This window comes from Paramormyrops kingsleyae, chromosome 14 (genome assembly GCF_048594095.1).
Source record: "Paramormyrops kingsleyae isolate MSU_618 chromosome 14, PKINGS_0.4, whole genome shotgun sequence".
Classification (NCBI taxonomy): domain Eukaryota; kingdom Metazoa; phylum Chordata; class Actinopteri; order Osteoglossiformes; family Mormyridae; genus Paramormyrops; species Paramormyrops kingsleyae.
The window spans coordinates 13,359,033-13,375,779 of NC_132810.1; the positions used below are offsets into that span (position 1 = coordinate 13,359,033).

The 16,747-nt window shown below is 40.7% G+C and overlaps 2 protein-coding genes across 2 annotated transcripts; both read left to right on the plus strand.

The window, feature by feature from the left end:
* Positions 1–3,615: 3,615 nt before the first annotated feature.
* Positions 3,616–7,909, plus strand: eapp (e2f-associated phosphoprotein). The gene is made up of 6 exons (XM_023833581.2): positions 3,616–3,855; positions 4,088–4,272; positions 4,939–5,049; positions 5,326–5,440; positions 6,042–6,167; positions 7,233–7,909. The coding sequence occupies exons 1-6, from the start codon at positions 3,785–3,787 to the stop codon at positions 7,501–7,503; spliced, it is 879 nt and encodes a 292-aa protein (XP_023689349.1). The 5' UTR covers positions 3,616–3,784; the 3' UTR covers positions 7,504–7,909.
* Positions 7,910–11,882: 3,973 nt separating this feature from the next.
* Positions 11,883–14,783, plus strand: sptssa (serine palmitoyltransferase, small subunit A). The gene is made up of 3 exons (XM_023833582.2): positions 11,883–12,008; positions 12,123–12,277; positions 14,088–14,783. The coding sequence occupies exons 2-3, from the start codon at positions 12,175–12,177 to the stop codon at positions 14,192–14,194; spliced, it is 210 nt and encodes a 69-aa protein (XP_023689350.1). The 5' UTR covers positions 11,883–12,008; positions 12,123–12,174; the 3' UTR covers positions 14,195–14,783.
* The last annotated feature ends 1,964 nt before the right edge of the window (positions 14,784–16,747 follow it).

A 16,747-nucleotide genomic window follows, 5' to 3' on the forward strand; every position in this document is an offset into this window, starting at 1 on the left:
TCCCTTTTGTTGTGTGGTTTTCACATTGGCATCAGAATTTTTTTTTATTATTGTAACCTCTACTGACACATCTCTAAAAAGTAATTCAGCGAGGCTGGTATTCACTTCAAATCACATTGACCATTTAACTGACTCTAAGCAAGCTGAAGAATTCTGCTGGACCAGACCTAAAGTTGAACAGTTTATTCAGAAAATATTCAGACCCCTTTTGTCAGAATTTGTGGTGCAGCCTTATGCTAAAATCATTTAAATTAATTTTTTTCAACAGTCTACACTCAATACTCCATAATGATAAACAAGAACAGGATATTAGGTTTTTTTGCAAATATGTTAAAAATGTATTTAAATCTTTAAAACAAACATACAGTGGTACCTCGGTTCGCGAACTCACTAGAACTCCAATTTCTTGAAAGTCGAACAAACCAGTTTGACCTAGAACTCGATCTGAATATCAGAAGTCGAACCGTGAATGCTGACCTAATATAAATTGTACGCGCCAGGAAATGAGTCATACTACAATGCAATTCTTACTTGAATGCCTTCGTCACAGACTGGACGATTAACCAAATAAAGCAGCGCAACATTACAGTAACTAACAATAAATAAACCACTAACTTACGTGTACTATTAGAGCATTTATATCATTTATTTAAACTTTATTTTACCAGGTAAATTAACTGAAAACCAGTTCTCACTGCTTTACGTGATATTCGGGAGAAATAGCAGATTACGCATTGGAACTGCCTGGGATACAAACGTCATGCGTGTAACTAATGGTGCGTTCGTTTTTCTCTCGGAACTCGGAAATTCCGAGTTGAGTGACATCACGTCCAACAATCTCCCGTTCGAGTTATCCACATCTCGGAACAAACATGGCTGCCTCCGTGAACATGTTGCTGTGTGTTGTTGCTTTATATTTTAGCAGATTTTGAGTTTTCCAAATGGAGAAAATGGAGAAATGGAGATTTTTCCGAGAGACAAACAAGAAACACGAACTAGTCAAACCACATTAAAAGCTTTATAAGATATTTTAGTACATTCATAGCGATATTCTTTTTTCGAACGGTAAACAAACTACAAACAAACCAAGTTGCCATGTTGAAATTACGTCACAGGGGCAACTCGGACAACAAAATCTTGTCCGACTTCAACGTCATAAAAGAGGCGTGTTTCCAACGGGAAGTGACATTTTTCGTGACGTTTCGTGACGTTTTCATCCGAGTTCCGACTTGGATCCGGAGTCCGGAACGGATTAAGTTCGAGAACCGAGGTACTGTATCACTGTATTTGCATAAGTATTCGGACTCTACTCAGTACTAAGGTTGTACAGTGATTCCAGCCTTCAGTCTTTGATATGTTGCGACAGGCTTTGCACGCACGTATTTGTTGGTCATTTTGTATGGGGTCTGAGAATAGATAGCTAGCGTCATGTCTGTCTGGAGATGTTTGAATGGGTTCAAGTCTGGACTCTGGCTGGACCACTCAAGAACATTCACAGAGTATTCATAAGCCAATCATGCATGGTCTTTGCTTTGTGCTTAGGGTCATTGCCCTATTGGAATGTGAACCTTTGGCCCAATCTGAGGTCCAGAGTGTTCAGGAGCAGGTTCTCATTAAGGATATCTCTGTACTTTGCTCTGTTCAACTTTGCCTCAGCCCTGGTTTGTCTCCATCTCCCAGTCCCTGCTGCTGAAACACATCCCCATAGCATGATGATGTCACCACTGTTTCACCATCAGCATGGTATTGCACTGGTGCCTGATTTTCTACAGATATGACATTTCATTCAGCCCAAACATTTCAATCCAGGTTTGATCAGACCAGCGAATCTTATTTCTCAGTCAGACATTCCTTTGGATAACTTTTTGCAAACTATAAGTGGGCTTTCATGTGTGTTTACTGAGGCTTTTACGGAGCCCAGATTGGTGGAGAGTTGCTGCGATGGTTGTCCTTCTAGAAGTGTCTCTCATCTTCACAATGGGTTTTTAGTCACCTCTCATACCATTGCTCTTCTCATTGGATTGCTAAGTTTGAGTGCACGGCAAAGTCTAGGAAGAGTCTTGGTTGTTCCAAACTTCTTCCCTTTAACAATTATGGAGGGGAACTTTCAATGATGTAAAAAAATTTGTTCCAGATCTGTGCCTCAGCAACATCTTGTCTCTGAGCTCTGCAGGCAATTCCTTTGACCTCATGGCTTGCTTTTTGCTTTGAAATACATTGTCAACTCTAGGGTCATTAAACAGACAATTGTGAACCATTCCAAATCATGTCCAGTCACCATAGGTGGGCTCCACAAAAGGTGTAGAAATATATCAAAGATGACCAATTGAAATAGGAAGCACCTGAGCTAAATTTCAAACACCATAGCAAAGTGTCCACTTATATCAATGCAGTGGCAACTTCATTTCACTGCCAGTGTGCAAATTCATAGATGGGACTAATAAAAAAAAAAAAACTGCAATCTCTTGCGCATATGAGAGTATTTTTTACTGATATCACATACAGTGACATATCATACGTTTACCTATCTTCTAAATGATGATTATTATTATTTAACATGAATGAAACACTCAAAATGTGCAATTGAAACTGACTTTTTTTTTTTTTTTTAATTTTGCGAATCAGTTTTCACAATATTTTGTTGAATAGCACAATGCATCATAACGTTCCAAAATCATCACAGAATCGCAGGGCTCTTTGAATTGGTATAATCTGGAAAAAAATGGAAGGTTATATTTTTTTGGTTGATGGGACAACAGCCTTCACTTACACTGATACCAACTCGCTGCTTCTGAGGGAGAATCTCTCACTCATTCCTGTCCTGCCTGATGACAAGAATAAAAGTAATGTACTATGCTTTACAGTATGACAGTACGAGTTGTTGTAGTTTAAAATATTTAATTGTCCAAGCATGAGAAATATTTATACATGCTTTGAAGGTTCTTATGAAGTGACTATAAAAATAAAACATTACACATCTTGGACAGAGTGCCGATGTATCACAGTAGGCTACACAAAAGACCTGGAAGACAGCCCAGACAACAAAGGGAGGTCACATGAAGACCTGAGAGAAGCCGAACATGAATAATAATAATAATAATAATAATAATAATAATAATTAATCATAATAATCAACATTCGGGGGGACGTACAGGACAATCAATACTGCGTAATGATTTCACCACACCAGGAAAAATATGACTAGTGCATGCAAACTGGTGAAAATCCTTGAATTGACTGTCTATAGAGTACAAAAATATGGAAAGGTATTAATGCATCGGTATGAAGCTTTTGTTTGCTATACTAAACCTCATCTAACTGTCGGTGAATGTCGCCGTCACTCAGTCGAACTGTTAAACCTGGAGATGCGAAGCCGCACTGAAACATTTTAAATCGTGCTCCTTTATAGGAAAATCACAAATACACATATAAAAAATTACTCCAGCCTAAGCAAAACTAAGAAGACAGTGCAAACAAAAAAGACTGCAAATTCTCTAATAGTTTTGGTGGAATGTTTCTTTTCATTAGCATAAATTAGTTCAATTTTACAGCTAGATATACATGTTCAACCTTGCTATAAAGGCTTGTATATTCGCTCTTAGTCGGCGGCGTGGCATGGCGGAACCATTGTTCAGGCCGGCCAGCGGAGCCGTATATTTGGGGGGACATTAAAATGTCGGACCATCACTTCCGAGTACAGGTAGAAAGGAGATAGTTTTAGTTAGGTGTACAGACGTATCCCTCATAAAGCGTATTTAAATTTGGTGTTGACTAAAAATAAAATATGAACAGAATGGAAGAATACGATTCATATGAAATCGAGGAGCCGAGTGACGAAGAAAGAGCCGAGAGCAGGTACGTACGTTTAGCTTATTATGTAACTAGCTAACTACTTGACGATATGCTGATATGCGGACATTTTGGCTTTAGTTTAATTGAAAGTTTATTCAGTCAGCAGAGGAATTACTTTTTCTGGGCTGATTGAAAGTGTGTGGCAGTATTCTGTTTTCGGCTTGCGTGGTAGTCGCATAATTTCAGTTTATAACTGGCTAAAAATTAGACTGTCGTTTTATTTAAAATCCCTCAGCTCGGAGGATGAATTGGACGTGCTTCTTAACGGGACACAAGAGCAAAAAAGGAAGCTGATACGAGAGTATCTGACGGGGGAAAGCGAGCCGTCAAGCGAGGATGAGTTTGAGAAAGAGATGGAGGCCGAGCTCAGTTCCACCATGAAGACCATGGAGTGCCAATGGGGGGCGCCAGCGGATTCAGGTGCACAGGCTCCACTGTGTGTGTAGAGTAATCAAAAACCCTTAGGGATTTCACTATTTATAATGCAGGAGCAGTTCTTGTAAAACAAACGTTTATTACTTGTTCATTATCAAAAATATTACTAATAATAATACGTTATGTGGTCTTTGTAAAAAAATAAAGGAGTACCTAGGAGACTAATACCCCCCTTACTGTCCACTCCATAAAAAAAAATCCACTAACAATCTTTGCCTGTGCACTGTTTTTTCCTAACAAGGTTTTTTTTACACAATGTACTTAGCAGTAACTTGATCTTGATGACAGTTGTTGATTTTAGGTCTATCTTATAGATCGAAGAACAGACATGGTTGTAAGCCGCTCTGCAAAAGAACGTCTGCTAAATGCTGTAAATGTAAATGAATGCCCCCACAGCCCATCCAAATGAAACTTGTTTGAATTATAGAATTGAATTATATAAAACAAATCAATAATAATAGCATGCTTTATATTCCTATGATGATAAAGATGTCTTGTTTTCTGTAAGGAGTCGGCATCAACAAGAATTTTTTTGTTAATTAGTGGCCTTTTCTTGGTCGTGTTAACTTTTCTCATCACCTTGCCTGCCAGTGTGAAGCTAAACAGGAAGCTTCATTATTTTAACTGGCTTTAATGTACCCCTGTGACCAGGAATGGCTTCTAGTGCCTCAGCCACAAATACCAGCACACCTGCAGCAGCCCCCCCTCAGCTCTACGACAGTATTTATTTTGACAGCGATTCTGACGAGGACGAAAGATCTGGTAAGTGAGGTGACCCTGGAACATAATTATCTTATCAGCTCTCAATAACTGGTTAATACGGTCACCTGGCAATAGTTTTGCGATCCAGTAACATGTGTAGGAACATCAGTCTGTATGATTTTGTTTGTTTATCAATGCAGTTCTACTAAAAGTGAAATAAGCCTAAATATCAATATAAATATTTAAAATTATAATAACTTCTTTTCAACACCGGCAGTTTTAGTCACTTGGACTTAAAAGGTAAATAAGCATCTGTTTGTTTAAACAATTTCCTAGGTAACTCAGCCAGTCGCCGGGCCAAGCAGCGGCGAATCCTTACAAATGATGAATTGCTGTATGACCCTGACATAGACGACCTTGACCAGGCTTGGGTAGATGCCCAAAGGAAGAGGTGAGTGCACAGACAACCACTCTGAACCTTTACTGAGGCCTTTGTGGTTTCTGGAATTGGCTTTATTATTATTGCTTAGCTGGTCTGTTTTTACAAAGTGATTTTCAGGTTTTGCACCTTAATATGGATGGATAGTTTAATGAAGCAATTCAGGTGAATTTACTAAGGGTACAACAGCGGGACCTGGTTACAAGTCCTAGTCCTTTTAGTGTGACATCAGCTGCTGCTTTGTTCCATATCAGTAAGGATGGTAAAGGTAAATTTTGCAGTATCACACACTGATGTCATGGGAGACTACGGAGACACCGGGCCGGAGAACATGGGAGGGTTTGGGGTGGAGTTGGTTAATTTCCCAAATTTTGGCACAAGGTATGCTGGTCCGCGGTCATCAAAAGTGTGGGAGCCTCTACTCTAAATATCAAATATTAATCTGTTTAACCGTGAGCTATCCAAGCAAGGCAGACCAGAATCACAGCCTTTGTAAATTAATTGGTTCTGTTATTCATGATCAGTTATCCACGTAACAGTGTATTGGATATGATATGAGGTGCCTCTCTTGTTCAGAGAAAAGTAAGTAATGCAGTGTTTTTGGCCTCATCAGGTACAGGGAATGCAGGGCCAAGCGGTCAGCAGCGGGCCGAGGTGCTCCATCCCAAGCGCTTCCGAGCAGCGACGCCATCCTGAACTGTCCAGCCTGCATGACCACCCTGTGTCTGGACTGCCAGAGGTGGGTCTGGATGTTTTTGTAGCCTGCTTGTGTCTTTGTGGGGCCATAATCGCATTCACTGTTAAGTGTATATTATATTGATATCTATGTGAATGTGACATTTTGTGAAAATGGTTGTTATAGCACTCATTAAGCATGTAAGACTATTTAGTTGTGACCAGGGCTGGACTGGGATTCAAAATTGGCTCTGGACGTTAGGGTCCCCCATGGTAAATTTTGCCCGCCTACAAACCCGTCGGTAGAGGCTGACAATTTTCCGGGACTCCTGCGGGATGGGAGTCGATTTCAGTATTAATCACGGGACTGGGATGGGAAAGGACAAACTCAACAGGAGGGGGCGGGAGCAGGAATCATATTAACAGGCCACTTTATATATGGTGGTCTAATGTAAATAAATGCTTTTTTTCTTTATTTTGAACATAATGCTAGCTGTGTTGTTGACTTTAAGTCTCCAAAACTCTCCTCTCTGCTACTGGCTGGTTATTTGCTGGTAGCCAGTACCACCTAATCAATGCAATGCATGACATAGGCTTTGATTTTGTGTGGTGCGGTCATAAAAAAGCCAGACAGTGCAGTGTTGCAATGAAAAGTTAACGAGTCAGATAATTTAAGAAAAATTCGAGAGTTACAGTAATAAAACGGTGTATGTAAAGTGTGCAATATACGTATAAAATACCAAAAAGTCATGTTTGTGGTCTTACTGTGATATTGGAGTTGGTGCAAAACCATAATCTAGTTGATTAGCTAGGTTTTCAATCTTAAAATCATCCCCCTTCCCCTCCCCTGGGATTGGGAGGGACCGGGATTAGTTCTTCTAGGATTGGGACAGGACAGGAATTTTCTTGTGGAATTGAAATTGGACAGGAGTGAAAATCCTTCACCAAAATCCGTCACCCTGTACCCGTCGGCTCACCAGGATAATGCCTGGTATGCTGTACCTGCCAGTCCAGTCCTTGTTCTGGCTTGGTAATTGCTCAAAAGTTACAGCATTAAAAAACAATAATGGGCATTAAATGTACTTACGTAGATACTTTGATGCTTCCTCTTTGCTGATTTTGGCTGTAGGCACGAGAAGTATCGGACACAATATCGAGCAATGTTTGTCATGAACTGCACCATAAACAAGGAGGAGGTTCTCCGGTACAAAACGCCCAATGATAAGCAGAGGAGGAACCGCCGCAAGAGGAGAGCAGGCTGCCAGGAGGCAGCCCCTGCAGGAGCAGAGCCGGAGGAGACGTACCATCCCGTGCAATGCGCAGAGTGTGCCACAGAGGTCGCCGTATTTGACAAAGATGAAGTTTATCATTTCTTCAACATACTTGCAAGTCACTGCTAAAATCCACCAAGTGACTGAAAAAATGCTTATGATTTACAGCAGACTTAATGTAGTGTTTTAATTTTCTTTATTTTTTTTTATCCTAGTGTCTGCTCTGTCATTGTCATGTCTTAACCATGGGGCAGGGGAAAAAATTGCCCTTTGTTTTGGTGGCCCTCGAAGTTATTGGAGGTTTCCTCTTAAGCAATGGATTTTTCCTGAGGTCCATAAGTCAAAGCTGGCCATCTAATATTCATTTTGATTGTAGTTAGATGTTAGCTATTTATTTGCTGCTACAAAATGACTTTTTTTAAACTGTTCTTCTTGATTGACACCTAGTAAGTTGTATCCGACTAACATAACCTGTTATGTACCATTTGTAATGACTATTATTTTCATATTCCATATCATTAAAATGGTCACCAGATTGTTTATTACATTATTTCAACATTGTTCTGCTAATCAGCACTGCCACCTCCGTTAGCCAGATGGCAAGTTTCAACGTCAGCTGTTTAGCAGATTACCCGTATTCCACGCTTTCCATTGTCATGTTTTATTGACAAAAAAAAATGTAAGTGGACCGCTTGGTGCCCTCTGTGTGCTGCTGGGTATGTGGGGGTTCTGACAGTTTATCCTGCTTTTTTTTTAATATCACATATTTGGACTGGGGTGTTTCCTAACCTTTTGATAACTATGGACCGGTTGTGTAAAAAGTTCTCGGACTGGTAAAACCTGTTGACCGGTGCTGAGGGTGAGGGGGGGGGGGGGGGGGTAGGTACTAGTGGCAGATTGATCAGGGAGACAGGTTTAATGTTTCCATTTCTGTTACGTTGACATGCTATCAAGATGCGTGATCATCAGGGGTTGCAAAAAAAGTTTTGGAAATGTATTGTTTATTCTTGTAAAGGAACCAACCCTGCTTAAACCCCCAGTGTTCTGCAGTGCAGTACAGTACTCACACAGACAGGGGACTGGGAATCCCCAGTTTACAGTACACAGTACCAAGTGTCGGACATTGCCAAAGTACTGCCAAACTACTGACATATTTTTAATCTTATTTATCCACAATGTCTCCTTTTTAAAAAGCTAATATCACAGGACCTGCGATCACATGTCTTCGACACTTAGGGGAAGAGAGGAGCTGAGCTGTCAGCTGATCACCACTGGGTGGTAAGTTGGGTCCAATGGTGGGGGAAGATGCCAGATAGACCTGGGAGACCCAAACACATAGTGAGGGTGTGCTGGGAGCGTCTGGCAGAGGGCCCTGTCTGGGAGATCTTCTCTTGGATCCCAAGGAAGGCTGGAGACATTGAGCCTGAATGGGTGGTGCTCTGAGCCTCCATTGCTGAGGCAGCTGTGTGGGGTTGTGACCGTAAGGTGGTTGGTGCCTGTTGTGGTGGCAATCCTCGAACCAGCGATAAAGGGAGCTGTCCGGTTGAAGGAGGAGATGATCTGAGCTTGAGTAGCTTGTGGGTCTCCTGAAGCAGCTGACGGGCACCGACAGGCTAAGCGGAATGTGGCTTTGGCAGTTGCTGAAGCAAAAACTTGGGTGTGGGAGGAGTTTGGTGAGGATTCTGGCAAACAATCAGGCAACTCAGGAGGGGGAAACAGGGCTTTGCCCAGGCTGTTTCTAGGAGGGATGGGGATATAGTCAGACACGGGAAGTGGTACTTCGAGGGCCTCCAGAAGCCCACTGACACGCCTTCCTTGGAAGAAGTACTGTTGGAAGACTCAGAGCTCTGAGGACTGAGCCATCACTAGAGCTGAGGGCACTGAAGTAATCATCAAAAAGCTCTTGAGTGATAAGGCCCCAGGGGTGGATGAGATTCGCCTTGAGTTCCTGAAGGTTCTTGATACTGTTGGGCTGTCTGGGCAGACATACCTCTTCAACATTATATGGAGGGGGGATGGGAATTAAGCTAAGGTTATTCGTAACCTTAGCTAGCTACAAAAATTGAAACAAAAATGCTTGAGAGTAACACAAGAACAAGTATGATTTTATACTTGTATTCACTTCCAAATTTGGTTTTTGTTGTATTTTGTACCCTTACTGTTATTGGTATGATTGCCTACATAAGCTGTCGGAGATCCTGGGTGGACCTACAGGGGGGCAAGAGGGGGCACCCCCCCACACTGTACAGCCTTCCCCCCTAAATGCCCCTCCAAGTTTTCAGTTCTTAAAACTGTAATCATAAAAAAAAGCAATTGCCACTATGTCCATAAGTTGTTCAAATTAGGATATGCAGAGAAATCTAACTGTACTTAGGTACAGCACTGCTCTAAAACGTGAGCTCACAGCAATAGTCTGCTGCAGAGGAGAGGGGCCACTGAGCTGCAATGCATCTTAAAGGGAAGTCCGAGCTTTGCTGTCTGAAGTTTAACCAAACACATGGATTTAAGTCTAAGGTAAATTTGAAATTAATGTAATATATGCTAAATTAGCAATGTGTGGCTTGTATGCTAATAGTGACAATGAGAGTCCATTACTGTATTGTTAGTCAAAAGTAGGCTAAAGTTGCTTGCTAAATGGAGGTTAAAGATGCGATTTCTAGGAGCATTTTAGATTTAATGAGCTAGCTTTTGTTAGACAAAAAAAGCTGCAAAACACTAGTATGTTTGAATCCATAATGATTGAGCAGTATGAGTGCAGCTTTACAGCTTGGAGAACTTGTAAAAAATCACCTGCGCCGTACAACCATGGCAGATGACCGTCTGAGGAATCTAGCTATTCTTGGCATTAAGAATAAGCATGCAAGAGCACTTAATTTGCACATGCTGGTTTTTCTGCAGGGAACAACAACCATTGCCTTAAGCGGTCTTAAAAAAAAGTGTGGTCAGACATGACTAATGACTAGATGGGTATTGCAGAGCTGCAATTTTTTTGCATGAACACTGATTTTTTTGTTCCTGTTGTTGATTATTAAGATAAACTTGAGAAAGTGTGTATTAACATTATGTCAAAATAAATATTGTAAAAATGTATTTGTGGATCTTTTGTTGAGTACATTTACCTATAGAACAATTTCTACACAAGAGCTCCCACACACGGCCCTCCATGCCACCATGTCAAAATCTCTTGTCACTTCATTGCCACCCCGTGTATTTTTCTAGATTTGCCACTAGATTGGAGCATGGGGTGTAGGTTTCCATTGTTATGGGCCTTTGGGTCCCTGTATAAGTGGAGCGAAAGTTTGGTTCGGATTGCCAGCAGTAAGTCACTCAGTCTTAATGGGTGTTTAGCTCTGCCAGGGCTGCCCTTTGTCACTGATTCTGTTAATAGCCTTTATGGATAAAATTTCTAGGTGTAGCTAAGAGTCAGAGGGGGTCTCTTTTTTTGCTTTTTGCGGATGGTGTGGTGCTGTTGGCTTCATCGGTCTATGACCTGCAGCATGCACCCATGTGGTTTGCAGCTGAGATGAGGATCAGCACCTCCAAGTCTGAGTTCATGGTTCTCAATAGGAAATTGGTGGATTGCCTTGTGGAGGTTGAGGATGAGTTACTGCCTCAAGCAGAGTAGGTTAAGTATCTCAGGGTAGGGTGACCAGATAATCCATGTCAGGGAGGACACTTTGAGCTACTTCGGGTTTTACAAACTACTTTCAAATTGAAAGGCTCCTGTGCTCGGCTAAATAGTTCAGCTCTTCTTGTGCTTTGACTGGTTTGTTTCCTTGACTGAAAGACTCATCCAGCTGTTTCACATTAGCATTAGTGACACATGCATGATTATAGGAGACTGACCAATCAGCACACAGCAAGAGCTCAGTGCTCAAGTGAAATCCAGGTCCTTTTAATTGAAATGGTAATTTACAATTCCTGTCCTAGCTCAGAGTGTCCTCCCTGACATGGATTATCTGGTCACCCTATCTCAGGGTCAAGTGAAGGAAAAAGGGAGTGGGGGATTGATTGGTGGATCGGTGCAGCATCAGCAATAATGTGGACATTTTGTACCATTCTGTCATGGTAGACAGAGCTGACCAGTCAATCTACATTCCTACCTTCACCTATGGTCACAAGCTTTGGGTAATGACCAAAAGAATGAGATCGCAAGATACAAGGGGCGATCTTTTTACAACGGCCTATGCGGGGGGAAAAATAAGTTATAGAAAATTTTAGTTTTTAATTGAACTTTTTTATCACTGATTTTTCACGATTATGTTATATATTGTGACGACACCTGTAGTCCATTTGTTATTTACCATTCCCGGTTTACTAAAGTCTATCAGGAAGTGCTCTCACTGTCACAATGAAACAAGACAGCTGATACGATAGCACAGCAAGTCACATACCGCCCTTTAAATTGACGTAATGTAAAGCTTCCGCAAGCGGGCAGATCACGCGGTTAATTCCGCGGGATGCCATTGGTCAGTTTCCTCGAAGTCTCTGGCTCTTGGTTCGTCAACCGTCTCTCCTCACCAGTGACGTAATAAGACATCGTAGGTGGGCGGTGTTACGGCGCTCCGCCAAGGATTTGCTTACAGCTACTACCAGCATCGGGGGTGAAAACCAATATACTCGAAACTGAGCTGGTATTTCGTTTGTAAATTTCGTTGACTTTGACTTACCTGTATTTCAGTAATTTCATGTCGGTAGGTAATCTTCGGGCTTATCACTGTGCGTGTGATTTTCCTGCGTCATACCAGGAAGAAGAGCGAGCAAGCACCTAGGAGGCTTTTAGCCGTCCGTCGGGAGATCATGGCGCTCGGAGATGCCTGGAAGCAGCTGTCCTGGATCTACTACCAGTATCTGCTCGTTACGGCTCTTTACATGCTGGAGCCTTGGGAGAGAACCGTGTTCAGTATCCTTTCTGTGTAATCGAAAGCGTAACTCTACTTCCAAAGCTGAAATGAGTTCCAAAGTCTTTGGGTGAGAGTCAGGCCAAAGTAGATAGGTTACTTTTTATCTGCGCATCATGTCCGGTAAACCGAGTGTGGGGCGCGGCTCTTTGGAGTTGGGAGTGATGATGGGAGCTGCTCTGATGTCATTTTACGTTGTGCTGAACAGTCAGGAATATCGTCATCTGAGGGAAGCACATTTGCCGGCTATGCTTATAGGTGCAGCAGGTTCCTGAAAAACGGAGTTATTTAGGCAACATTAAAAAGGTGACGCGTTTAGTAGACCGGTACTATACCTGTCTCCGACAATACGTTCATGGTCGCCGATCACCCAAAAAGAACTGGCTTCATGTAAGTCGTTCTGCTGCAAGTAACGGTTGCAAAGTTACATAAAATACTATATTTGCTTTTTTTCCCCCGTGGGAAGGACATAGCTGCGTGCATTAGGCCGTGTATAAATTGTCATATATATGTTAATGGTGGTTAGTGGTGATTCCTTAAATGTTATTAGGGGTCTGTCTGTAGTGTCTGGTGCTTGTTGCTGAAAACCATAATACAAAGTTAATATATTGCTGTTAATTATACATGGATTTGTAACTTATGTATTGCCTTATACTATGTTATATGTTGTATGTTAATGCTGCTGTAACAAGAGAATTTCTCTCTAAGGAAAAAATTCTATCTTAAGCTGTGTAGACAAAGGCATGTGTCATGTATTATAAAATACATAGAATTCAGTGATCAGTGATCATTTTGACACACCACAGCACAACGAAATGTGTCCTCTGCATTTGACCCATCTGTGACATTATGACATAGCAGTGGAAGCAGTGCTTGGGTGCGGTACCTTGCTCAGGGTACTCCAGTGGTATCTTGCTATTCGGGGATTCAAACCAGCAATCTTTCAATTACAAGTGCGTATCTCTAGCCATTAAGACGCCACTGCCCACATATAACTTGTCCAGTCTGTTTATTTTAAATAACCTGTTACTTTGACTATCAGATTAACAGAACATATATATTTATTTTGTTGCTAGTTGATCCACTATCCTGGTGCTTGTTATCCCTGGACATCTTGAGAACCACATGGTTTAATAGATTCCTCTGTCCAGGGTTGCTATAGATCTTCCTAATATGTCAGCTTAATGCTGGGTGTTGGGTTCTTGCAAAACAGAGCCCCAGGCCACTTCCCTTTACTTTTTATCAGTAAGATCTTTCATACAGGCTGTTTTGGAAGGAGGGGAAGTCAAGGCAACTTAAAAAAGCTTCAGTGCCACTGTGACAGTGGCTTACAGCAGTGCTGAGATGGTAAACAGCAGCAATCAGACAGCAGGGAAAGCAATACCACTTTATTTGTCTGAAAAATCACCAGGCCTCTGACTGTTTGGCTTATTGACGGCCTGCTTGATTTCCTTACGTTCCTCTGATATCCCTTTTCTGTCATTTTAATCAACCTGCCGCTTGGTGTCGCTATTGTCCCTCTGCCTTACTACAGTTTGGACAAAACACTGTAATTCTCTCATTTGCAGAAGTGTCCCAGTAAATCTGTAAATTATTTGATTGCTTTTTAAATTCGAATTATTTTCATGTTTGTGACATGTAAAAATTGAAGAAAAAATGTGATTACAAAGCATATGCCCTGTTGTGTATTCCTTTCTTGATTCGCTCTAGTGTTTGTGATTTGTAGGCAATATTGTTGTTGTGGCTGTTCATGGGTTATTCAGGATTACTTTAAATCTTTGTTCACTAGGCATTTCTTTAACAACACTTCAGATTCTCTCCTGATTTCGGTGGCAGGAATGGCTGTGTACACAGGCTACGTCTTTATGCCCCAGCACATAATGGCCATCTTGCACTACTTTGAAGTGATCCAGGGATGAAGCAGTAGTGGCGACGTCCCATTGGCTGTCCACTGGAGCGCGGTGAAGGATGGAAAGACGACTTTTATTTTGGAGATTCTTCAGGAGGGTTCTGTGCTTACCGATGTTTAAATAACAGATATGATGGATAATCAGTGGAGAATGTATAAGACCGTTTGTATTTATTAAGGATACCATTCCTCTGTGTTTTTTTGAAAACCGCACAAACTTCTTCTTTTTTTGGTTCCCTTGACACTGTAAGTACAGATGTCAGTGTTAGACTTGCCTTATATTTTTGAAATTGGTGGCTCTGTTGTGCCAGCTCCCGAAATGTTTTGTCATGTATATAAATGTATACATATCTCTGTAAAGTTTTGTAGAAACTGCCTTAGAGAAGTGGTTTTTGCTACAGATCAGTTTGAGGATCCATTTTTGGCAACATTTCTCTATTTTCACCAACATTAAGACCTTAAACTTTTAACATTTTTATGTGTTTTAATGTGATATTTACTGTTTTTCATACAAGTCTCTCAGGTGTTTCTGCTTATGTAACTAGTATGTCAGAACATGCTTTAATAAATGATTGGATTTTTGTGTTTGTGACAGCTAATTAAGTATTTTATACTTAGTGACAGGTTGCATTATTGCCTTCAGATTTAATTTTTATCCTTGTATTTATGCATTTTTTAAATCTCTGCTGTATCTTTGAGTGTAATTGCACAATATTTTTTATTATTATTACACTCAAACCTTAAACACAGCAGGAGTTTAATAAGTGATGTAGTCATTGATGCCACCAACTTTAAATGTTTTTGCAGCGCAGAATTTTAGGAGCAGTGATTTCATTTTCGGTTTTGAATCCCAGCTCTGCTCTGTGTGTGGCTGTTTACCACCCTGTTTCATGCTGTTTTTCTCTCACATTCCAAAAACCCGATCTTGGGCACCCTCAGGCAGTCCACATTTTTGCTCCCTCCAGCTCCATGCCAGACAGTCCACATTTTTACTGCTGTCTGGGGGTCCCCAAGGACCAGGTTGGGATAGTTTATGGGTAGGTATGAGTGTGTGCATGTATGTGCCTTTCAATGGAATAGCATCCAGATAAACATCTCTAAAAGCAAATAGCATCCACAGGAATGATGACTGGAACATGGAGAGGGGAAGAATCATGAGTGTTTCTGTATGTAAATATCACATTCTGTATGGAGATGTGTCTATATCGCCCCCTGTTCTGTAGGTATCAAGTAATGTGCTTGCTGTCGGTCAGTTATGCTGGCAATCAGTCAGTCTGAACAGATTTCTGAAACAGATTTCTCACTTTTCTCCATTCTCTTTGAAGCCTAAAAAAACTGAACACATCAGTATATCTCTGTCCTGTTAGTCAATTTATTAACTATGTTATTAATTTAATTGATCATTTCTATTAAAGACTAGATAAATGTATGTTCAAAACTTAACAGAATTGCAAACAGTTTTTGCAAAATACAAGTACACTACACAATCTATATATATTTTTAAATATCAAAGTTAACCAACAATACCCAATACAAGACCCAGGAGTTGAAGGCAAATACCCTAATAAGTGTACTGTTACAATTCTAGCTGATTTTAGAGTGTGTGATTTGCAAGTTTCTAAATTATTTAAATTAAAATATAAACATTGGGCATTTCCATGCCATAGTTTTTCAGTTTACTAATTTACTTCTAATCACCACTTACCTGACACAAGGCACGTACAGTGGAGTGCTTGTTTAGTAGAGATAGCTTATTAGAAATGTTGTGATGGCTGACCAGTTTTTTTCTGTGTGAAGAATAAAATGGAGTCTAATATTTTAAGCCAGGGTGTCCATACTGTGAATAGCTGTGGATAGTTACGCATATTCAATATGATTCCTGGGCTATTTACATTCACTGCATCAACCATTCTGGGCATCTAAAGTATATGGCTCTTTATATAAAAAAAAAAAAACAAACTTGCATATAGACATAAATAATTTGAAACATTGACGAATCATTAAATTTTTTTTTACATGAAATAGTAGCGTAAAATTAAATACTCATATTCAAAACATTATGACCACTCCCACATGACGTGAGTAATGTTGACTACCTTGTAAAAATGCCACATGTCTGGGATATATTACACGATAAACATTCGGTACTCGTAATTGACGTGTTGGATGCAGAACAAATAGGCAGGGACAAAGGCCCAAGTGGCTTTGATAAGTGTCCAATGGGAGACTCTGCTGGCCGAGGGGGTGGGGTCCCATTCGGCAAATTTTGCCAACCTCTTTAAATTTTGTGTATCAGCAAATTTTTCTAGGCAGCAAATAGGTTTGGCGAACCATGTGTCCATGCCACAGTTCCATGGCCCAGTTATTAAGAAACACGATACCCCTCCTCACATTATTGACCGAGTAATTAAAATTAACTTACAAGAAAAAGAGTAACACGGTTTAGGATAACAAAGTGCTTTTTTAAAGTTTTGCTGCACTTTACCATGGAAAGATCTCAGTCATTACTGGAGAACTTTTGACTACAGCTTTGGAGACAGATGGCTGATGTTGCTGATATATC

Bases quoted from the DNA above. Each gene is read 5' to 3' on its own strand.
- eapp (XM_023833581.2), top strand. From the start codon at position 3,785: ATGAACAGAATGGAAGAATACGATTCATATGAAATCGAGGAGCCGAGT. The intron at 5,441-6,041 runs GTGAGTGCACAG...TGGCCTCATCAG, and splicing joins GTAGATGCCCAAAGGAAGAG to GTACAGGGAATGCAGGGCCA. The intron at 6,168-7,232 runs GTGGGTCTGGAT...TTTTGGCTGTAG, and splicing joins CTGTGTCTGGACTGCCAGAG to GCACGAGAAGTATCGGACAC.
- sptssa (XM_023833582.2), top strand. From the start codon at position 12,175: ATGGCGCTCGGAGATGCCTGGAAGCAGCTGTCCTGGATCTACTACCAG. The intron at 12,278-14,087 runs GTATCCTTTCTG...ACAACACTTCAG, and splicing joins TTGGGAGAGAACCGTGTTCA to ATTCTCTCCTGATTTCGGTG.